The 23,945-nt window shown below is 45.5% G+C and overlaps 1 protein-coding gene across 2 annotated transcripts in view; it reads right to left on the bottom strand.

Annotated features, from left to right (window-relative positions):
- Positions 1–23,945, bottom strand: part of LOC111156748 (neural precursor cell expressed, developmentally down-regulated 9) — a 184,768-nt gene that overhangs the window by 24,742 nt on the left and 136,081 nt on the right. Inside the window, exons 1-2 of one of the 2 annotated variants that reach the window (XM_022517811.1) lie at positions 22,905–22,958; positions 3,129–3,575 (exon numbers count right to left, since the gene is read on the bottom strand). In XM_022517811.1, the coding sequence (XP_022373519.1) occupies positions 3,129–3,575; positions 22,905–22,916 (459 nt within the window). In that variant the 5' untranslated portion in view covers positions 22,917–22,958. Of the gene's footprint in view, positions 1–3,128; positions 3,576–22,904; positions 22,959–23,945 lie in introns of those variants that run through there. The other variant, XM_022517809.1, reaches the window with a different exon arrangement.

Raw genomic sequence — 23,945 nt, forward strand, 5'->3', positions numbered from 1 at the left:
GTGGGAAAGTCCTGGAGATCTGCATTTCAGCTCACCTTCCCTACCTCTCCAAATGATTCTTATGTTCTCTAAAAATTTTAAACTACACTTTCATGCTTTAGAACAAAATCTACCTCCTCTTCCTTTTCTTCTTCAATAGCTTTTAAGGACTATAGCTTAAACTTCCAGAAATGTCTAGTCCTGGGCTTACCACCATTTTATACATAGGAAAGTAAGGAGAAAAATGAGTACAGGGCTATTCACTAAGTCAGCTACGATAAGAACTTAAAAAAAGAAAAAAAAGCCTGAAGACAAAACAAAAACAAAAACAAAAACCCATAAAGCCTGCCCGATCCCTGCGATACTGAGATGAACTCTTTGGGCCTTGGCTTAAGTCATTAGTGTGATTCTTACCCACTGAGAAGATCCCCTCATAGAGGAAGATGTTGATAGAAGTTTTTTCAACAACTGTTATCTAGAAGGTTAACATGACTTTTTAGCAGCCAAGCCATCTCCACTAAGAAGGAGGGAGGAAGGAAGGAAGAAGGAAAGACGGACAGAAGGTGAAAGTGAAAGAAATGGGAGGGAGGAAGGAAGGAAGGAAGATGGACAGAAGGTGAAAGTGAAAGAAATGGGGAGAGAGAAAGCACAAATATGAGAGCAAGCAAGAGAGGGAGGGAGGGAGAGAGAAAAGAGGAAGGAGAAAGGAAGGAGGAGAGGGAGAGGAAAGGAAGGAAGAGGTTTTTCCTCCTCACACTCATGGAGGTTTGAGCCAGTGGCCCAGTGGACATGATGGAGGGGGTTAGCCTAGGGGACCAGAGGCACTCAGATGACTTTCAAGGTGAGGTCAAGATATGCTGCAGAACACTTGGTGTTCAGCCTGGAGGAGCCAGGACCATTCTGTCCTGCCCTTATCCTTGCCGCCATGTTGCCACCTCGGACCCCCCTGGCTCAAAGCTTAGCACTGCAGGCATTATCTAGTTCTCAGTTCTGGTAAAAGTCTCCCCTCTGTAAAGGCTGGCAGAGGTCCAATCCCGAAGGGCTTCCTCCAACAGGAATCACCCACCTTTCGGTAAACATAAAATGTCTCACTGATTTTTGAATTAGACAAACAAACAAAACATTGAGTTCAAGCGCACACTCCAACCTCCATCTAAGGGAAGGTGTGGTCCAAGTCCGTCCTCTTGAAAAGGACGGAGGGTCAAGGAGGGAATCTGCCATACAGTGACAGCACATAAAATGGGAAGAAGTCCGAAGTACTTTGCAGACTTGGAACTAAAAAGGTTGAGTCTAAAAAGGAAAACATGTCACCTTCTGCCAAAATAAACTGTGATGAAAGTTTAGACCCCACCACCTTTCAGCCAAGCATTTCCTGTTCTGGTCCCCCTCGTCTGCCTCACACTAGCTCCGAGGAGGGAGAGCTATTTTTAAGGTGCAAACAACCAGGACTAAGAATGAGAGAAGTGATTTATTTATAGTTACACCTTTCAACTGTTCTTTTTTTTCCCCTCTGGAGACAGAGGCTTGGTTTGGCTTTCCCTTTGAACCTAAAGTCCCTTGGGTAAGAAGGACTCTGAAAGGTCATGATGGAGTCACTTTGCCTCCAGACAGTGATCATCGTCCTGGGCAAAACAAGTCACCTTTTCTTGAGGAATTCCTCCTCGCATGCATGCGCCCGGCTTATCCAACACAGATGCTCTTGAGCCATGGATGGTCATACGTACCTTTTGTATAAAAGGTGATTTGAAAATACATTCCTGGTTTTGTTATTTTAAGGAATCCAACAGTGATTCTCCCCCTCCCATTTTTTGTCCAACAGAGAATTCCATTATCATGAGAACAGATATTCCATAATTGACGTGAGTGTGTAAATTCAGCCTTTGTATCAGATTTTCTCAACGCAGGACACAGGCATATGTGGTGTTCCTGGAGCCAGCAAGCTCCTTCTCATATCTAACTGCATCTTCCCTTATTTCTTATTCCATTAAATCAGCCCATTCTTGATACCAACCTCAAAGGACTCGTTGCAGACCCTTGGAATTTGCCCATCAATGAAAGAGAAAAGCCCTCCCTCGTAGTGCTTACGTAAACCTGATCTTGGTGTTGGCCAACATTGACTAAAATTATTTTCTTTCCAGGTGTTTCCACCTGACATTACAGTGTTTGCTTGTCTCCCCACTACAATGTAAACATCACGAAAGCTTTGCTCACTCCTTGGTTCATCGCTGTATCACAAGCATCAAAAATATACTAAATGAAGGGTGCCTGCCTGGCTGGCTCAGCTGGTTGGTCGAGCATGTGACTCTTGATCCTGGGGTTGTGAGTTCCAGCCCCAGTTTGGGTGTAGAGATTACTTAAAAAAAAAAAAAAAATCTTAAAAAAAATACATATACTAAATGCTTAAAATGAATTTGATGAACAAATTTCTATTTATGTCAAATTGTTGAGACATCTGGGATTATACAGAGTGCTGAAGAGGTCCTCCCCACCCCCCTTTCTTTTTAACATAATGGTTTCCTAAATATTTTAGCTGTACTGTTTTCATCCACTGGTTCCGGCATTATTACAGGAATTACTTGAAGGACAAGAGGATGGCTCTTTTCTAAATTCACTGGTGTCCACATGTTTTAATTGGACAACCTTGAAACTAACAACTTTACAGAAAAGTTGGTTGCCATGACCCACTTCCAGCTTCTTTGCTCCCTTTACTTCTGGTGGGTTCTTTGTGCAGCCAGGTCAATGGGGTCATGATTCAGCTTTTAGTGAAAGAAGAGTCCTTTCTGCATCATTGTACTTGTGCGAAATTTGGTGCCTTGTACAACTCAAGGAGGAAACAGAAAAGACTGGAAACTGAGTATAGAACCTAGGCCAAAAAGCAGATCTATCAGAAAGAAACAACTTAATGGTCCAGTATGATCTGGAATGACACAAGAACTTATAATGACATGGGAACAAAGTTTTGCTGACCAATGAATGGAAAAATGATGCAAAACCAATGCCCAAGTTCAGGTATTTGGGTATACTTACTCTTTGGAAGATATATTTCCTTCTTGAGAGTTTCAAGCTTTTGTTCTGGGAACATTTCTACCACTTTGAGTGCAATGGAAACAAGTAAGCAGAAACACAAATCCAGTCGGCCACTCACTCACCTTTTTGCTTAAGTGGGGCCCGTTGGCTCCCCCAATGCTTCTCTGCACTGATGGTGGTACTTGATACACATCCTGTTCCTGGGTACCGTGGCTAGTGGGGACCTGGTAAATTCCCTGATGTTGGTAGGAAGGTGGCACTTGGTAGATGGTGTCTCGAGGAGCACCGTGTGGGTTTGGCACTTGATAGAGCTTCTGTTGGCCAAAGGTCTGGTGCATTAGTCCAGAAGTAGGCTGGTCCTGACTGGAGGGGGTCTCCTGAATGGGACCAATCAGAAGCTTCACCCGATTGCCAGGGACAATGCCTTGTCGACCGTGTAAGGAGCAGAGCCACCATCCTTCCAGTCCTCCTGTGTTCTGCTCTATGACAGTCAGGATGTCTCCCTTGCGGAAGGCCAGCTCCTCAGCACACTCGGGGACATTGTCGTATAAGGCCCTTGCCATAAGATTCTAGGAAGAAGAGAACAGAGGGACATCATGTTAGAATGCTAGCTCAGTCCTTTAAACACCAAGAGCCCTTGCTCTTATGGAGAGGCAGGATTCCTGGAAGGGAGCGAAAAACAAATGGGAACAATAGCCTGTAAAGAGAAAAACAGATGGTGCAGACAAAACACAGATACATACGTCCTGTGTCTGCCACCAGTGACATCAGACTGCCTCCTCGGCGAAGCGTTCTTTCCTCTAACACCAGATGCTGTGCCAAGGAATTATGAGTAGCACTGGTAAAGAGTTCACTATACAGAAACACTTTTCTTCCTTTCTTAAAGCCAGCTTAAAGAATAAAATATTCCAAGACCTTCAGATGTGCCACACCAGACATTTCTCAAGCTTTGCATACACTAGAGGCAGAAAGAGTCCGAGAAAATCCCAAATAACCAACGGTACACATGGCATTAATATCTGGTGTTCAAATGGAAACAAAAGTAGACTATATATGCCTTGGCAGGGCTTACAAATTCTTGTTCTAAGCTGATCAAGAAGTCCTTGGATACAGGGAGAATCGACAAGCATTTTTTCCATGATAATCAAGCATGGGTATAGGGTGGCCATAGTCTACATCTCCAGACTGGATGGCTGGGAGCTACGAAGAATTTGTCACCTATAGGTAGATGCCACCTCTTTCTTCTTTGGTCTTTGATTCATACCCTTCCTCAAGGCCCCTCCTCACCTGGCCACTTCCCCCCCTACTTCTTGAATCTCACCATTCACATCAGAAAGGCTCTGCCTTCCCCTTTCATGGGCCCAAAACACTCTCTCCCTTTGTACGAAGGCCTGTCTGGCACATTCAGTACTAAGCAGACAGCCAAAGTAGGCATTCGGCAGAGAGCGGGCAAGCAGTATGTGCTGACATTCTTGGAAGCCTTTCAAAGGCTCGGAAGAGTTCATTTCTTGGCGTTAGTCATGTTTCACGGTGTGATGGCAGCCATTACCACGCGCCCGCTCCTTCCCAGCACACAGACGAGTCGGGATGCCGTAAATTCATCACAAGCACTTGGAAAACTAAAAACGATCTCTCTGCTGCTTCACTGAAGTGTCTGCATGCACTTGAGTCACTGGGACAATGATCAGTTGTGGGGGGAGGGGCTGCCTATCGCGTGGAGCATGTTTGGGACTTTACATATTTGTGGAATTTTTGGCAGGTGGTGTTTGGATTTCTGCCCCCCCCACACATTTGATTTGCTTCTCTAGAAACATGGCCTTGATCTGCCAGCCCCATGCTTTTCATTCCTTTAGAACTGATGTATATTAATCATCTCCCCCCTGTTCTGTGCCCCATAACCACAGTCCTGTGCTGTGTCCTGGGCCTCCCGTCTTGGGCAGGGGTGCTGTGCTATGTAAGGTAGCTCCCCTCTAGTCAGTACCTGGGAGGGGGGTCCTACTCTTACTGTTAATCCTTTTAGGGCAACTACTCAAACAGAGAAAAGGAGATCAAGCCATAGAAGTCAGTGCCCAGGGAGCAGGATGATGCTTTTTAAGAATAAGGTTGAAGTTCTTGTTCTTGACAATTCTGAGATCCATAAAGTCTATCATGTAGACAGGTGAGCAGTAAGGGAAACTCAAGGGAAATGGAAGGGTTTGTGATTGAGCTGGTTTTGCTGAGTATTTATATGCTAGGAAGCTTTGGGGTTTTTCCTAACAAAAATTCATATACATGAAGAGAAAATCACACAGCATCCCTATCCACTTAAGGATATGTCATAATGCTAAAACCTGTTTCTTTTCTTCCATCTTTTGAGTTGTGTGACTTAAAAGTCACAGAGTTATGGACAAAAAGATTCTGGTTCTTTGCACCAAAGTAATTTGAGGGAGATCGCTCCACGGGAGTTGTGTTGTGATCAGAGTAGGGAAAGAGCTGAGCGTTCTGGTCTTTGTCCCTTGCTCTGGGGCCCCATTCAGTGCCGGGAATGGCTGGTAAGAAAGCCCTGGATGAAATCTGAAGTCAGAGTTAGGACCAGTTCTGTGGAAGCTGAGGGTGGGTGCCGGTACGATTCTAGCGGCCACGAAGAAGGGAAAGAAAAGAAACAGAAAACAGTAGAAAGGCAAGGGACTTCCGACCTAATCAGCACAAATAAGCTGGAGGCATGTGGAGCTGGGTCCCTGCCATGGGACTCCATGCGGCCCCGAAGCGGGGCACCGGACCGTGCTTGATGAGGGGCGGCTCGAAATCCCATGGGAGAGTCGTTCTGGATGTTCCTCGTCTCCCATGCCAGTGACCCTCCCACCCCCTGGGAAGCAGCATGCTAATGCTTCAGACGTGCCCCAGGAGCTGTGAGACTGCTAACCCCAGCACCCAAGGTGAGTTCTCCTGATGGTGGTCCGTGATTTCCCAGCGGTCCTCCCTGCTGTCCACGGAGGTGAGGGTTTAGGAGGAGAGTTCGCTTGGCATGACCGTCGGGGACACGCACCCGGTGCTGGCCTGAGGCCTCCCACGCTGACAGGGATTCTCAGCCGTGGACGTACTATCTCTGCAAGCTACAGAGTCCGCGTCTACACCCACGGCTCTCCCACACGGAAGGTTACACGCACTTCCAGAGACCTTCAGAGAATACCTGGACCCAACCTCCCTGTTTTACAGATAAAGAGGCAGGCCTGGGGAGGCCAGTTTATCATTCGCCCAAAGCCCCACTGCTGGTGTCAGAGACGAGAATTCTCTTTCCAGAACGCTAAGCCATCTTAGCTCGATTACACAGTGTCCTTCTAACGGGGCTCAACTCCATTATATAGCGAAGTTCTGAAGACGACAATTCTTGTTACGTCTATAGAATAAATAGATTATTTCCTTTTGTGCCTCCACTTCCCATGGGTAAGATGGGGGTGACGGTAAGGGCACCCAGCTCACAGGTTTACTGTGAAAACGAAATGAGTTAATCCAAGTCAAGTACCTTAACACGGCTGGAGGCTTAGGAAATTGTGACAACTTATTAATTTGCTGGTTGGCTCTTTGGACTTACGCTGTCTCCCCATTCAGCCTCTAGTCAGTTCTCCATCAAGGGCTGGGTGCTGCTCTAATTATGCTATTATATATATTATATATTATATTATATTACATATAATATTATAATAGTACATATGAATATGTAATATATGTATTTCCACATATATTTTATATATTTATTAATTTTATATTATTTATTAATTTATGAATCATATATTCAATATAAATATATATTCATACACAGCTGATATTTCTCTTGCTCACAATGACATATCAGAACTGTATCTTGCAGTATTTCTCTGAATTAATAACGAGTCATGGTCCCTGCAACCTCTTGTGGAATATTTGCCTGCAAACAGCAATTAATTAAACTATTCATTGCCCTCAAGAGAGCAAGACAAAATATTATTATTATTGCTATTACTCTGATGAGTCCTGGATATACCTCTTTAGATTCCAGCAGAGTCCAAGCTATGAGAAAGTGGGGGAAAAAAATGGGTAAGGTGCTTGGCTTTTGAAAACGCTTGGTGCTTTGGGGGGCAAGCGTTCATCCGAGAAGATAACAGTAAAATTAACGTCAGCCGAAACACAAATCATCTCATTCAAAAGTGCACGGAGTTAATAGGCAGATCAAGAGTTAATTGGCCTGGCTAGAAGAAGGTGGAGGGACCTCCTCCTTCTGGGTGGGAGGTGTGATGCCTTAGGGCCACAAAGTCAGAAGGGTGCTTATCTGACTATCTTAGAAAAACCCAGGAGAAGAGGTTTGTCTATTCCAGATCGCCTCTTTCTCCCACCCGCCCCAGGATATTTATCTCTAGGGCAGAAAAGGTCAACAGAGAAAGAAATCTAGGAGAGATAAGAGAGCTAAGTCATTCTATAGCCAGTTGGATGGTGAGCCTGGGAGGGTGGCAGTTAGAACTGAAGCTAGGGCTTGGCCAAGGGCCAGAACAGTTGGGGCACAGAAGTTCAAAGCCAGGGGAACTTCAAACAATTACACTCCAGCTCCTTCACCTTACAAATGAGAAAAAAACGAGCTCAAGAAGTTAATGATTTGCCAAGCCACCTGGCCAAAAGGTCACAGAGCGGGGGCAAAAATTCAGGCGTCCCACCTCCAGCTCTAGAATCGGGACAGTATTTAACAAAGTCAAATGCATGGACTACCAAAGCTGTGCTTCTAATTATGATTGGGAATCAGCATTAGAGTTATAAATCCTCTTTGAGGGGACCCTAATTACAGTAGCCTCTAGCATTGATCCCCCCGCCATGGTCTTTCTTGAGGCTCCCTTGGCTCCCGTGGTTCCACCTCTGGCTTCTTCTCTTCTCTCTGTTCTCATGACCACTCATCTACCTGCTTCTTCACAGACTAATCATGTTCCAAAGAGATCCCTCCTTTGTTCTTTGCTCGTCTTTGCATTCTCAGTCTCTAGAGGAAACACACAGAGAATAGAACCATAGCTCCAGCCAAAATACTTCTTCTGCTCTCCGGTCCCATATCTCCACTGGCTAATAGGTTGTCTTCTACTCTAACTGGCCAAGTGTAAAAACCCCTTTCTCCTGCTTTATCCCTCTTAGTTCACAGCACGTACACAGCTGCCCAAGATAGGAGGCTCAGAGGTTTGCAGTCTCTTCCCAACCTGGAACCCAATCCACTTGGCCCCTGTCTTCCCCCTCACTGCCTCTCCTAGTTCAGGCCTTCAACAACCGTGTAGTGGGAGCCAAGCCGGGCAATTGCTTCTCAACTGACCTTCCTGCATTCACTTCCTCCCACCTCAAAATCTACCTTCCACCTTCTCCAGAAGAGTTATCTTTCCAAACCTATCTGCTGGTTTCCCTTTCCAGTTCTCTGTCATCCTGTTTCTCTCAGTATGACCTGTCATATCCCATTTAAGACTGTGAGCTCCTGAAGTTCAGGGAGGCTGACCTATTCCTTTGGCCCTTCCAGAACTTGAGCCCAGTGTCTGAAGCAAAAATGTACCTCATTCAGTGTTTGCCAACTTAAAATAGATTCTGGACTCTGATTTCCTGGTTCTCTACAGAGAAGGTGAAATGGTTTTCTATAAACGTCAGCAAGACACCTGGTAAAAGTTTTCAGATGGATATGGGAAGATGAACTAAGGGGAGCAGAAAGATAAATGGCAGGAAAGTGCCCGCCCCTCCCTATTAAACAGGATAATGACGTAGATGGGAGCTTGAATCTAGTGTCCACAATGACTGAGCAAACAGGAAGGCCAGGAGGAGCCGACCATCTCAGCCAGATTAAATACAGTCATCTCTGGAGGAGCTTTTTCTACCTGCAGGGCAGCACGTGACTGGGCACCATTCATGCTTTGCCAGGACGCTGGGTTCTGCTGTTCCTGGTTCAGCTGTGCCTGAGGAGTGGGAATAAAATACTGCACAACCAGCCAGAACACTGGGTACAGAGGGCTCTAGGTCATATGATAGGCTCCACACCATCCCCCACTCTTCCCTGCCCTTTTTTTTTTTTTCATTGCTATCAAAATGTCAAGAAAGCTTATTAGTACTCCCACTGCCAGGGAAACTATCTGCTTTTCCAAATACGGAGAGGTGTGACTTATAATTTCCATGACCATTCGTGCTGTTCTTTGAAGAGAAATGAGACACACAATGGCTGACGTGTCACCCTGCTAGGACTGATAGCATCATCAATGGCCCGACTTCCCCTTATTATTTTTACTTCATTCTATATTTATCACTTAGGAGCTCCTGCCAAGACCTTGGGGCTGCCACACTCTTCAGCAGCATGACTTTCCTGTATCTGACTTCCCAAACTCTTGCCCTGGACTCTGGTGGGGTGCACACACACGCGTGGGCATGCACATACACACACACACACACACACACACGCACGCACAGTGGACAGATCCTGAGAAACAGGCACAGTAGAGATGGAAACGGCCATTGTCAAGAAAATCAGTCCTAAAGGAAGTGGCTAAGGAATGAGCATCATCAAGGTCAGTCTCAGGACACAGTGGGGACGGGAAAGGAAGGCTCACGTGCTCTTGTGCCTGCTGGCAAAAATCAGCTTCGGTCTGAGGGCGATCAAAGCACTTTGGTTCCCCCCACCATCATCTTTAGGTTATAGGGAAATGTGGAGTTCCCCCAAAGAAGGTAATAGTCAGAATCCATGGATATCTACAAGTGTCTGGTTTTAGTTCTTGGAACCCTTGGTTTACACCTGGGTTTTTTCATCGGATGATCTGGGCTGTTGAATTTTTGGAGCTGAATCCTCTGGAGGTGGTTAAATAGCAGACGTGAGACTTTTCGAGAAAGTTCAGGAGTTAGAAGATAGGATACATACATATCACTTCCAGCTTTTTTTCCTCAGCGATATTTAACTGTAGTCTGACGTGGTGTTCATTATGTGATCTGAACTAGCCATGGAAAGGCAGCAGGAGGATTTCCCTAGTCAAACTGCTGACACCCCATCAGGGGCATCCAACATGTGCTGTGAAGATTTCTCTGGCACCGTGACAACAAGTCAGACAATGATTTTCATTTTCTGGAAAGTGCTTCTCAACCCCTATGGTGGTCACAAAGCTTACTTGAATATCTTGGACCTTCTGAATATTCATGTTGTTTACTCCGCCCCAGGTTCTCAGATTATCTTAGATTTTCTAGCCTTGTGAACTTCACCCAGAGCATTCTGTTTTGAGCATTTCTGAATGAAAGATGCTTTAAAAAATCTGGCAGTAGACACTTGTCTCCCAAAGGTACTCTTTGACACACAGCAGCCCTGACAGCCACTGTGAGGCTGCACCCCATGTGTGGTCAAGACCCAAGGCACCCAGATTTGGAAATCTTAACATCTCTTCCATTATTGGCCCATACCTGTTGATGAGACATCATTTAGAACCCCGCATTATTTTGGTGGTTCATGTCCCAAAGTGACACTACCCCTTCAGAGTTGGTGAGAAGATCTGAGGCTCTTGGCCAATTAGGATATTTGGAACTCAGAACGAATTTTCCACCTGACTGGATTTGGTCACATCATATGGACAGCATAGATGTGGGATTATGTAAGTATTTCTTCTTATATAAGTGCTGGTTTTCCTTCCTCCTCTGGACTAGAGTGAATGCCACCTGTTTTCCCTTGAGAAGCTTGATGCGGGACAAAAACATCCATACGATGGGATTTGTTTACCACAAAACCAAGAAAAGCCTGGAGCAAATCCTTTGTTTCATCTAAAAAAAATTACAAATGACTTGTTAGGAAAGCACGCATGTGCGCGCACGCGTGTGTGTGTGTGTGTGTGTGTGTGACTTCGTAGTCAACTTGTGTTATTTCTTAGGCAATTACAGAGGATGAATCTGAATCCTGACCAGAGGGAGAAAGTAGCATTTCCTCCTAAGTCTCAGGATCAGAAATAATACACATGTCTTCAGGAGCTCCGTTTTCTACTCCTCTGTGGTCTTTGAGATTTTTTTAAAGCAACTCCTGAGGGTCTTAAAGAAGATGGAAGGACACAGTGGCTTCTATGTATTAGAACCGGAAGTCTTCCCACAGCCTGACCAGAACCAATCAGTCTAGAATTTTAGACTAAGAAGGGATTCTAGAGATCATTCTAACCCGATCTAGCTTTATAGCCCAGAGGGTCATTGATTAGGTTAGAAGCAGAGCCACAACTAGCATCTGGTTCCCCTCTTAATCTAGGATTTTTTTCCACTGGACCAGGATGTGCTTCCTGAGAACCTCTCCATCTTAGAATTTAGCACTGTTGCTATTAAGCCTTGGAATTCATAAGCTTTTGTCCCAGGTTGCCTGGTTTTGATAAATTTAAGTAGAGTATATTGGCAAAGGATCAAAAACATGGGGCAGGCACAAACTTTTTTCAGGGTTCTGTCCCTAGATAAATCTGACAGGCGCCATATAATGATGAAGGCCTGACACCCACTCAGTCAAAAGATAGGTTTTTATTAACAATAAAACAACCAGCTGGATTTCAGCCAACATTACAGTGTTGGCACTGGACCACATCTATCTGCCTGTCTAGACAGATTCCCTCCAACATCCAGGTACTTGGGGAAGTGAAATGAGAATTGTTATAAAGGAGTAGGAGATGCAGCCCACTATATTACGGTTTATTTCCCCAAACAGGATCCTTTCTCAAAAGTCAAAGCACGAAAGTTATAACATCTAATAAGGTATTTGAAAGAGGGGAAAGATCTTATTTTTTTCCACTCCCACGTATCTAAACCCACCAACACCAATATGTACACCCACTAGCAACCCCGGCCTGCCCCCCAGCCAGAACCTGTTGACATACCTTGGATGCCCCCCACAACTCTTTGAGATGTCCCCTTACCTAGGTTCACTGCCTGATTATTGTTACCCCACTTCACTGGTGAGGTCCTCAAAGAGTTTTTAAAAACGGACCAGTAGGGGCGCCTGGATGGCTCAGTGGGTTAAGCCTTTGCCTTTGGCCTAGGTCATGATCTCAGGGTCCTGAGATCGAACCCCGCATTGGACTCTCTGCTTGGCAGGGAGCCTGCTTACCCCTCTCTCTCTGCCTGCCTCTCTGCCTGCTTGTGACCTCTCTCTCTCTCAAATAAATAAATAAAATTAAAAAAACAAAAATGGACCAGTATACTTGGCTGAGAGGGTATCTACCATATGCTGCCAGCCTTGCACCTGCAGTAGGGGGTCTCAAGAAAGAACCTTCAGATGCTGTAGCTTCTCAGCTAGAAGAGGGAGGAAATACAGCAGGAGCATGTGGACTGGAAGAAAAACCTCTAAATGAAATGGTTCAGCGGCCAGGTATAGAGACAAGCTCCCACGTGTATGTATTATATACCAGTTTATAAGAATAAAATGGTTTTCTTCAAAGTTCCGTTGTGAATGCATGTTCCACTATTTATATATGTCAATATAAAATTATATATCTCCATTACGCATGCACACACTTGCACACATGCGCACGCGCGCGCGCACACACACACGCACACAGGCCAGAGGAAGGCTTCAGAGAACTAAGGTTGCCTTAGAGATGGTCTGATGCCTTTGCACACGGCCTGAGTGAGACCTCGTGCTTCTTAGCATTTTGTGGCACTCATTTGAACACACCGGGGTCACACATGTAAGAGGAAGTTGCACCTTTGCTGACGGCCTGTGACATGAAGCTCGGTGTCCGTCATGATACATTTATGGCGAACGGTTCTATGCTTGTATTTTGTGCTTCTGTCATACAGAACCAGTAAGGCAATTTTTTTTAAGCAGAAGGAAGTAGGGGAGATGATACCAGTGATTCTTAACTAGGGGGAATTTGGGCATTTGGCAATGTTGGGAGACATTTTTTAGTTGTCACCATGCGTGTGTGTTGCTGGTGGCAGGTGGGGAGAGCCCAGAAGCTGTGAGACATCCTGAAATGCCCAGGATAATCTCCCACCATGAAAAATGATCGAGCTCTAAAAGTTAGCAGCGCTGAGGGGAGAGTCCTGCATAGAGGAACGGACACGGCCTGAATTAAGAGAATCTAGTCTCAGTCCTCAGATTGTACGAGTAATGGCCAAGAAATCACACCTTTTGTGCCTCTGTTTCCCCACCTGCAAAATCGGGACAGTGAACATGTTCTTTCTCATATTATGAGAAGTCATGAAATTATATATGCAGAACATTCCGATTTCTTCAGAAGAAAGGGTCTCTATAAAATCAAAGCACATTATTATTACTGCACTATTATGAGCTCATGAAATTGTGCGTTAAGAACTGTACTCCTCCCCTTTGGAAAAAAAAAAAAATTCCTCCAGGAAAAGAAAACAAACCAGAAATGATCTCATCGTGATTACACCTGCCACACCAAAAAACAGACACAGTTCAGAGAAACTAAATTCTTTCCCTGCAGCAATGAAGTAAGCTGTGTCTGTAATTAAGATCTTAATAAGGGAGGCAGGAGGTTTGATGCCGCCGCAGGCCAGGAGGCAGAGCCGCCCTGCTGGGCTGGAAGCAAGAACAATTGAAATAGAACCTCCCTCATGGCTTCTCGCTCTCAGGTGTTCTCCGCACAACACCCATTTCTTTTCTTTTCTTTCTTTTTTTTTTTTTTTTTTTAAGATTTTATTTATTTGCCATTGGGAGAGAGCTCACAAGCAGGGGGAGTGGCAGGCAGAGGGAGAAGCCGGCTTCTCGATGAGCAAGGAGCTGGATGCCGGGCTCCATCCCCAGGACCCTGGGATCATGACCTGAGCCAAACGAAGGCACTTAACGACTGAGCCACCCATGTGCCCCACAAGTCCGCATTTCAAAAAAATGCCTTTCATTTTTAGAGATGCCTATTTCCGCAAGGGAAAAGAAAAGAACCAAGTAATTATTTACCAGTAAAGTGTACTGATTATATGAAAAATTTGCCTGAATTCAGAAAAAGCACCTCTTAGATAATTTCCTGTCAAAGGCTGACATAAGGGAAAAGTGACGACACCTTCCACAGTTAATCTTTGCAGCGGCTCATGTGACTGTCTAGGGTGGCCGTGTGTTCCCGAACTTTGCAAGACAGTCCCAGTGTCAAGTATCTTTCCCATTGTCAGGCATAGCTTCCCCATATGTCCCATTGCTGGGCTTGAAACATGGGTGCCTATCCACAGAGGTTATATATATTTTAAACTAAAAATAAAAGGTAGACACACAAGTATATATCTTGCTAATGGGTCTGCGTTGGTTGAATTTAGGATTTGGGAGGAAAAAAAGATGGGTATTGATAAGAGTCTTTGATTCAGTCAATGGACATGCCCTCTAATTGACAAGATGATCCTCATAAGGAAATGAGAAATATTTCAAGGCCGTCTGGCCTCTGTGAGATGGTGGAGAAGTCTTGGCTTCCCAGCGAATGGGGTTAAGAGAAAGAACGCTGTTGATCGGACTGTATGCTAATTGGTCCTTTCCCTTCCCCCATTTCAAGGTCCACTCAACACACCTAGCTCCAGGTGTAGCAGGCTGGAGAATCAGAGAATATCATGAAGTTCTATCCCAGAGGAGCATTCAAAGAAAAGACGTCTTCAAAATTTTGCTCATGCCACTGCCCTGGTGATGGTAAGGCAACACTGCTGGTCCACTAACCCATTTCCTGCCAAACTTGGACTCATACCACACATGACTGGTAACCAAAAAAGAAACAAACAAACAAAAAAATTCATCGATACATTACGGACCTGTCCTGATACACACTAAAGACTTTGAACACCAAGAAGGCTTGGAGCATCTAGGAGTCTACTTTACCAGCTTCCCTATGTGTTGGTTTTTTTGTTATGGTTATTGGGGGTGGGGGTGGAGTGAATTCTAGTTTGTTCTTTCAGCAGAGCACAGGGCTGGGTGACAGAGAAGCCTGGATGAGTCCCCAGTTAGCCACATTCCCCACGGGAGTGAGGTGCTAAGTTAACAATAACGAAATGACTACTACAAATCAATGAGATTAAGGCTAATTCACACAAGAGCATAAAGTTTCCACATAATTAAAACAAAAATCAGAAAAAAAATACTAAGGGCACATCATTCTGTCTAAATACACATTTCTTTAATAAATAGGAAAGATCTGGTTTAAATCTGAACCTTATACACTTTCTGGTTGCTGCAACTTTCTATTGAGCTTCCCGAATAATCCCCCGCCCCCCCCGCCCCCCAGAAACACAGTGACGCGCACATACGCACACAAGGTGTAAAGAAAGGAATTAAACTTCAACTCCACAGATCCTATCAAACAGCTTTGTGCAATGCTTGTACCTTTGCATACTCATGGTTGCTCAATCTTTATTTCTGTCGAAAGTATCAACATTCCATTAAGAAACATTTGCTGAAATGTAACTAGTACCTTGCCATAACAGGAGGAGGTCTCATTTGCGACATATACACCATGATTTACAAAGAGAGAAGACACCTCCTAAGCGGTGGACCCGGCCTTGGAGGAAAGATTCCGAATTGCCTACTTAAACATACTTCAGTATCAAGAATGGACGGGGAGGAGAAGGGAAGAGACCAACTTTTTTTAAAGAATAAACTGGTATTTAGCAGTCCGTAATGGGGCCCAGGCAGACAAATGTACTCGAGAGCACTTGACTGGCAAGTTTCACATCTCCATGATCAGCTGCCCCAGCCCCAGTGCAGGCATGAAAACATCACTGTCACATACTGTCACAACGCATGCATATTTTCTGGAGCGCCTGTTCCATTTTCTGCAAAGTATATGCCTCAGTTCCCCTGGATCTCACTGTCAACTAAAAACTACCTTCTAAAAGAATCACTCTTTCCAGTGGATGGTGGCAGCGGTCACCATCAAGGCCATTTTTCTTAAAATGACCATTCTTCAGGAAGACAGACTTTTGTAGCCAAGCTGTAATGTTCCCCAGGCTTGCATCGTCCTCATTAACCAGTACAAATGACTGCCGGGAGATGACTGGAATGTTCTAAGTAAATAGGATGGAGGGGGGGTGCCGTTGATGGAGTATGAACAGGGTTTTTTTGGGGGAGGGGAGGGGAGGTCCCCTTCCATGCCCATATTCTTTGCAATCATCCATCACCTAGGAAACCAGCAGCTATCCTCTGCACTTTAAGTTGGAAATACAGCATTTCTTCCCAGTGGCCCTTTTTGTTTATCTTGGCAACGAGGCTTGGTAATTAAATCTGTATGTTACTGCCGAATAATGCCATAGGCCCAGTGGCTGGCATCTCAAACCAATTTGTTTAGGTTTCTTTCTAACCCTAAAACGATCTAAAGATAGATCACCAACACCTCTTACTTTACATCCCCTGCAGTAGGATAAGGGATAGAGTTTCCCCCGAGCTTCCATAACCCCCCACATCACCTCCTTCGTGTTTTACCTTTGATTTTGTACACTGGTGACTTTCTCTCGTCCTCACTAATATTTTTGTTATGGATAAGTGATTCTAGCAAATGCTTCCTCTTAAATTTTTATCTCTATAATGCTTCTATATCTATATATTATATATGTCTTATAATGCATCCGATAATAATTGCCATTTTCACATGCCTATTGCCAAAAATGTATGATTTCCATATCCTTGCCATTATCTGATAAGATAGGTATTATTGCTCCCATTTTATAAATGAGGAAACAGAGGCCTGGTAGCAAAAGCGGGATTTGCAACAAACCCAGGTCCTTTCCACTATGCCATACAGTATTGACTCTTTTTAGTGGCCAAAAAAAAACCCGAAACAAAACAAAGCCCCCCCCCCAAAAAAAACAAATACAACACCCACCTCTTTTTAATAGCTATTTGTGCAAATATTTTATGTCCTTCAACACTGAATTCAGTATCTGTTGAGTGCTGACTATGAGCAAGGTCCTGTAGTTTCAGGTATATCAAATCTCATTAACAATGGAGGTCCTGTCACTCATAAATTCTTAGCAAGGAGGCCCATCAGTGTCCTGGTCAACCCCCGTTGTCTGGCATCTGCATTTCCACACTCCACAACCATGGAACATTAGACAATACTCAACCACCTTTACCTAGTCACTGGGATTTCGACATAATCCGATCACCAAGTCTTGAGTCCACACTACCCTTTCCACACCTGACAATGCAAAGAGAGCGGAGGCTGACTAGCATGGTCTCCTTTACTGTATGCCAGGAGCATGGTAAGTACCTTACATCCACGTATTATCTGGTTTGGCCCTTAGAACAATAGTTGGACACAGTTATTATGCCTGTTTTACAGATAAGAAAACTGAGGCGCAGAAAGCTTGCCTTGCCTGAGGCTATGAAGCCTCAAGGAAGTCACAAGGAACAGAAATGCCTTTCTCCAAAGCCCCACTCTATCCACAAGTACATATAAGGTCAAGGCCATGCCCCTCCAGGCTGTAACAGATCCCAGGTCACACTTTTTTTTTTTTTTAAGATTTTTTATTTATTTATTTGACAGAGATCGCAAGTAGGCAGAGAGGCAGGCAGAGGGAGAGGAGGAAGCAGGCTCCCTGCTGAGCAGAGAGCCCGATGTGGGACTCGATCCCAGGACCCTGGGATCATAACCTGAGCCGAAGGCAGAGGCTTTAACCCACTGAGCCACCCAGGTGCTCCCCCAGGTCACACTTTTTATTCGAGCACTTGCCTAACAGTCTGCCTCTACCTCCAAATTTTCAGTAGGGCTTCCTTCAAATGGGATTCCTCTGGGAGCAGGGAGAGGGCACCCAGAGGGAGTTACAGGTATTCTTTTGATAGTGACTCGATTGGAAGGGGTTAATAAGTAGGGGAGCGCTAACAGAGCAGGGCAGAGGTGGAAAACAGAAAGCCTGTTGTAGGGATTACTGTCAGCTGAGGAGACAAAGGTGTAGGCCTTTGGGAGGTGACAGGATAACCCAGTAAGGTAGACCCAGAGAGAGACAGGGCTAGTGAATGGGAGCAGCCAGAGACCAAGCTTTCCCATAGCGGAGTCAAAAGAGAGGTGAGAGGTAGGGGGTAACAGAGTGGGGTTTAAGGGTGCCATGTCGGGGTGCCTGGGTGGCTCAGTGGGTTAAGCCTCTGCCTCTGATCTCAGGGTCCTGGGATCGAGCCCCACATCGGGCTCTCTGCTCAGCGGGGAGCCTGCTTCCCCCTCTCTCTCTGCCTGCCTCTCTGCCTACTTGTGATCTCTGTCAAACAAATAAATAAAATCTTTAAAAAAAAAAAAGGGTGCCATGTCTACGTGGGTCAGGGAAGTGGGCTGTACGCAAGTCCGGTATTAGAGTCACATACGGACTGCGTGAATGAAAAGAGATGATGAGGTCATAGGGGCACACGGTGGGGAGGGAATTTGCAAAGGGGAAAAAGTTGACAGGAAGTTTTTTTAGAAGTCTGGGGGGCGGGGGTTGGTGCATGGTGGGAGGAACAGCAGACAGGAAGCCACTGATGAATTCTGAGAAGAGGACTGATGTATATTACAGTAAGGAAAGGATGCTAAAGGAATCCTTGGTATGTCCCGCAGTGTGCAACTTGCTAAATTTGGTATGGGCCGAGCACCTCTAGTTCTCCAAAGACTTTCATCTCTACGTGGGCAAGTCCTGTAGCTCTCACAATGGGTTTGCTCAATAAATACATCCATCCATCAACAATTCAGTTACTATTAAAACATCTTTTGGTGCTTTTAAAATTCCTAGGTCTCACGTAAGATTTAAAGACTTTTGGGGCGCCTGGGTGGCTCAGTGGGTTAAAGCCTCTGCCTTTGGCTCAGGTCATGGTCTCAGGGTCCTGGGATTGAGCCCTGCATTGGGCTCTCTGCTCGTCAGGGAGCCTGCTTCCTCCCTCTCTCTCTGCCTGCCTCTCTGCCTCCTTGTGATCTCTCTGTCAAATGAATAAATAAAAAATCTTTAAAAAAAAAAGACTTTTTATTTATTTAACAGAGAGAGAGAGATCACAAGCAGGCAGAGAGACAGGCAGAGAGAGAGGGGGAAGCAGCCTCCTCGACGAGCAGAGAGCCCGATGCGGGACTCGATCCCAGGACCCTGAGATCATGACCTGAGCCTAAGGCAGAGGCTTAACCCACTGAGCCACCCAGGTGCCCCTCTCACGTAAGATTTAAAAAGGAGCGTGAGGGACTGGAGATGGAGGGCAACAAATCACTTCCAAGAGAAGACATAATTCAAAGCCGACGTGTCACAGCGAAGAAGTGGGGATTCCTGAAGTCATACATGACAGTGTCCACTGGCCTCAAGACCCCCAATCATTTTTCCCTCCACGTAGCTCAAGAGAGTAAGAGGATTTTCAAAGTCCCCCTCAAAAGCATTTCATGGCACACATGTTGTTTGCCCACAGCCGACCAGAACACAAGGAGCTGCGTTCCCGAATCCAGTTTTCTTATCTGTAGTATAAGCTCCGCCTGTACCCCCCCCCACCTCAAAACGTTTAACAGTGCATTTGTTGTCAACCATACTTCAGTGAAAAAAAAAAAAAAAAGAATTTGTGGAATGGTAGCCTCGATACGTAATTTAGAGTTTTAGGGTAGGCACCCAGGGTTCTTAATTGGGCAAAGCCACAGAAGCTGCTCAGGTATTAGAAATCAGAGATGCAAGGCTGGCTGAGCTCTGGCCAGGCCTGGGCCTGCACAAAGTGGGCGGGGTCTCAGGGCCTCCCATCAAACACAGCTGGGCGTGCAGGCTGCAGTCCCTCTCCTGGCAGAAGGTGGCGGTGGAGACCTTAGAAGGGGAGGCTTCAGCCTGGGTGGCTCAGTCGGTTAAGCTGCTGCCTTTGGCTCAGGTCCTGATCCCAGCACGCTGGGATCCCCTGCTCGGCGGGAAGCCTGCTTCTCCCTCTTGCACTCCCCTTGCTTGTGTTCCCTCCCTCACTGTGTCTCTCTGTGTCAAATAAATAAAATCTTTAAAAAAAGTAGGGCGGTGGGAGCCTTCCCTGGGCAAGCCACCACCACTGAGGTGGGAGCCCTACCCCCATTGCAGGACCTACTTTGCTATGGGGAAGGGCTTGTGGACGGTTCGTCATAAATGCAGGTGGCCCGATTTACTGTTTCCCATCACAGAACCTGGGACTGAAGCCTCTTAAGACAAATGGAACAGAAAGTCCATAGGAAGCGGCAGCCTCCCCAGAACACCACCACCACCAAACCATGAAATGAAATCAGGCTAGGCTAGATGTGTGCTCACCAGAACAGCTGTGTTCATCAGTAAAGCTTACATTCCACACTTCTCAAGATTATTCTGAATACAGGGCCGACCGGCTGGCCTGGAGCTGCGGAGAAGTACAGAATGACTGGGGGTTTGGTTGCCCTCTGGTTATGTTTCCTGAAGCAGACAAACCAGATAATCTGGTTTAAAAAAAAATCTTATAGTGGCTGAATTATAAATCTCCTGGGTGAACAGAAGTCTGACTGTGCTACATTTATAGTGGGCAGAGCGACACAAGGTTTCAAAGATAATTCCTGACTCCAGGATTTTTACAATCGAATAATTATCTGGTTTTACTACCGGAGTGGCTCCAATTAAACAAATAACTGTCAAACGTGCTGTACACTTTATTTTGCCGAGTTATAGCTGGAAAAAAAAAAAAAGAAAGAGAGAATCTATCTTGCAGGAATCCTGGAGATGAAATAGTTTTAAACTCCCAGGGGACAAAAAGAGCAGTCACACAGGACAGTTCAGGGAGGTGACAGCTGATTCTTTCTTTCTTTAATAGTGGTTTAAAGTCACAAGTCCTGGAGCCAAATTGCTTTGGTTCAATTAATAGCTCCCCCACTTTTTAGCTGTGTGGCTTTCGACGAACCACTTAGCCTCTCTGTGCCACAATTTCCACATGAAAATGAGTACATAATAACACCCACCTCATAGAGTTTTTGGAAGGGTTAAATATGATAATCCTGTATTATCACAGTAACTCTTAATATTATTTCTTATCCCTTTACCTCTGCATCATGTCCTCTACTTAAAATGACAAAATCTTCTTCTGAAATAGAGATAATAATAACTCTGTTATTAGAGGGAGGACAGGCTTTGTAAGTCAAGAACCGTAGATTTCTTCACTCACTGGCTTATTTTAAGGTCACCCCAAGGTGTCAATTTGGCATTTGGCCTGTCAGAGAAATCAGTGTTTTTTTCTGGTGACAAAAAGCTAATAACATACGCCAATCACAACCATATATTTACACCACCTGGCAGGGTGATCAACACTGGTAAGAGCTCGCAAAGAGAAGGGTTTTTTCCCCCATGAATGCCAATCCCAATTTATTTCATCAGTTGCTATGATTTTTTCTCTCCATAAGAGTAAAATGAAACACGATGACATCACTGAATAAAAGTGATCCTAGACTTTGTCACTTCTGTCACTTTCTAGATCAAGGTACTCAGCGTTGATTTCCACTATTTATGCTTTCCAATCATAAACATATGAACATATTTTCTCTTTGTTTTCTCCCTGCAAGGTGGTTATTATGAGACTAAAAACATTCAGCAATAGGGATAGGAGGGGGAAAGAATCGTTGTAGGCTCAAGACTCTCTAGGCCAATCAGTGTTCTAAATAAGGGACTGTGGAAATATGGGGTGAACCACTTCAAGAAGGGGAACTTTCCTGCCAGGTAGAAAGATTTGTTGCTGGTTCCATCCTAAAGTCAAAAGTAGTAAGAATCTTCAGGATTATTCATTCCTCTGCTCTTTCCTATGGAGAAATCATGGAATAATAATAATAATAATAATAATGGAAAGCTAACAGTACAGAGATAACTGATACCTGTGTCTTCACATAGTTGTAACCTTTTCATGGGGAACCATAACTCATGCATTATAATAAAGACTTTCGACATCTTGATTTAGAGCTTTTCAACGCAATTTATAGCTTTTAAAGAAAAGATTTATCACCGAGGTTAGCCAGTGGCTATTAGCCAGAACTGAGTATTTACAACCTCACATTAAAAGAGGATGGGCCAGAAGCTACATAATTCAGAAAGGAAGCAAAGCGGCTCGCAGCTAGCACAAACCTGCAGGTTAGACAGGTAACACAAATTGTCAGTCGGAAAGCATAGCCACCTTGCCAACCGTCATTTTAATAATAGCATGTTTGTTTAAAAGCATTAGGTCTCATGTCTATTCTAGAAGTCACACCCAATGCACTGCAATGTGCTTCTAAGTACAGCATGTCTGGAAGCTGCTTGCCTGGTCAGATGAGGGAGTCTTAACAAAATAAGGATATTCCGAGTAAGTTATAATCCTTTTGCCAAGAATATACAACAAGGGAGCAAAACGGGAGAATAAGGTAGCATGACATCCTGTAAACTACGGGGACAATAAACTGGCTGGACACTTCAAACCCTCAGCCCATTCAAACACAAATGAAAGTATTTTCAAGAAATGGCAGATACTTATTTGTTCTTATTATCCAGTATCATTTAAGGATGTCAGAAGTCTCCACCATTGGCTGTGTAACAGCACTTGCGGCTTTTAATTTCTCCCACCAGAAATCCGTAAGGCAAACTGCTTCTCATACCAAATGCTTAAGGCAAAGGCTGAAAACTGCTGTTAAGAGCCAGTCTGAGACACTCAGCAGTTCTGATTCCTCCCTCATTAAGGCTCCGGGACAGTGGAGGCCAGGCCTGGGGGAGCCCCGGAGACTTGAACTCCCCTTCAAGCTAGACACCCTCCGAATTCCAGTGGCTCCCGCGGCTCCTTTAAGACGAATTCCCAAAACTTTCAGGGGAGATGGACCCGGGTCTGCCGTGAAGTCCCGGAGTGGGGCTCAGAGACTGGGTGTCTGCCTGCCTGCTTGCATGCCAGCCTCGGTGACGGAGACCCATCTCTCCCGGGCACAGAAGTGGTGGTGGCGGTGGGGGTCCCTGCACAGGCGTTGTCACAGTGGGCAACACACGCACGCGCACGCGGAAACCTTACGGAAGAGGCGCCCGCTTACCTTATACTTCATCTCGGCGGCGGAGAGTTGAGCCGGTTTCCTACACTAGTGAGACGGCATGAAGCCCTGGCGAGTGCGGCCCTCCATGGAGTGCACTGCTAAATGAAAGTGAGAACGGCCCGGGCGGCTCTGCCAGTCGCAGCGCGCAGAGCTCGGGAGCAGCCTCTGAGCTCACTGTTTTGATTGAGACCGGCCGAGCGCAGACAGCATTTGCATACCGCTCGCCATTGGCTGGCGGGCCAAGGTAGCGCGGAGCTCCGCCCACCTCTTAACTTCGGAAAACCCACAAAGCAGCTTGTCCTGTGGTTATTTCTTTTCACACTAGCAGAAAGGGTGGAAAATGAAACAAAGTGGGGAACCTTCTCGAGCTTTTCACCCCATTCTCCCCCTCCAAGAAAAAAAAAAAAAAAACCGGGAAAAGGAGATTCTTTTTCAGATTAACCTAACTTTGAAAGAAATCGAATTCACAGAGCAGTCTGACAGTCGTGCTTCCTGTGACCTAGCAACTCCTTCATAAACCCATTTCATCTCAGAGCCATTCACCTCCCAATCTCTACATGAAACGAATTCTGGGAACAAAAGGTTTTCTGTCTCCGGGCCCCTTTTTACTAACTACCCCTGCTGATATCGCTCTCTCTTTTTCTCTTCCCCCCCCCTCCCCTTTTTTGTGGCTGTTTGCTTTTTTTGTTCTTTTCAATGTTCAAAGTCCTTGCGACCTCAGTCTGCAGAGGAACCAGAATACAATTCTCCCTCAGTGAAAAGGAGCTCCCCTAGCACAGGCACCCGGGCTTCAGTGGCCGGCCTCTCACCGGGGCCTCAGAGGGCTGAGTGTCAAGCGCATTCAGCGATCTCCTCTGGCTTTGTGGAGGATAAAGGTTAGATGTGACCTATCCCGAAGAGGCTGGCCCGCGCACGCCCTATACATCATCGCTGTCCACTGAGCACTGTGTCCTTTGATGGCTGGCGTTTCTAGCCCCAGCTTTGAACACTGCAGTGTTTTCCTTCTGACCTCTCTCCTGAAGATGACCCATTAACCCACCA

The sequence above is a fragment of the Enhydra lutris genome, unplaced genomic scaffold (assembly GCF_002288905.1).
Source record: "Enhydra lutris kenyoni isolate GAN:26980312 unplaced genomic scaffold, ASM228890v2 scaffoldscaffold48, whole genome shotgun sequence".
In the NCBI taxonomy this organism is placed as follows: Eukaryota; Metazoa; Chordata; class Mammalia; order Carnivora; family Mustelidae; genus Enhydra; species Enhydra lutris.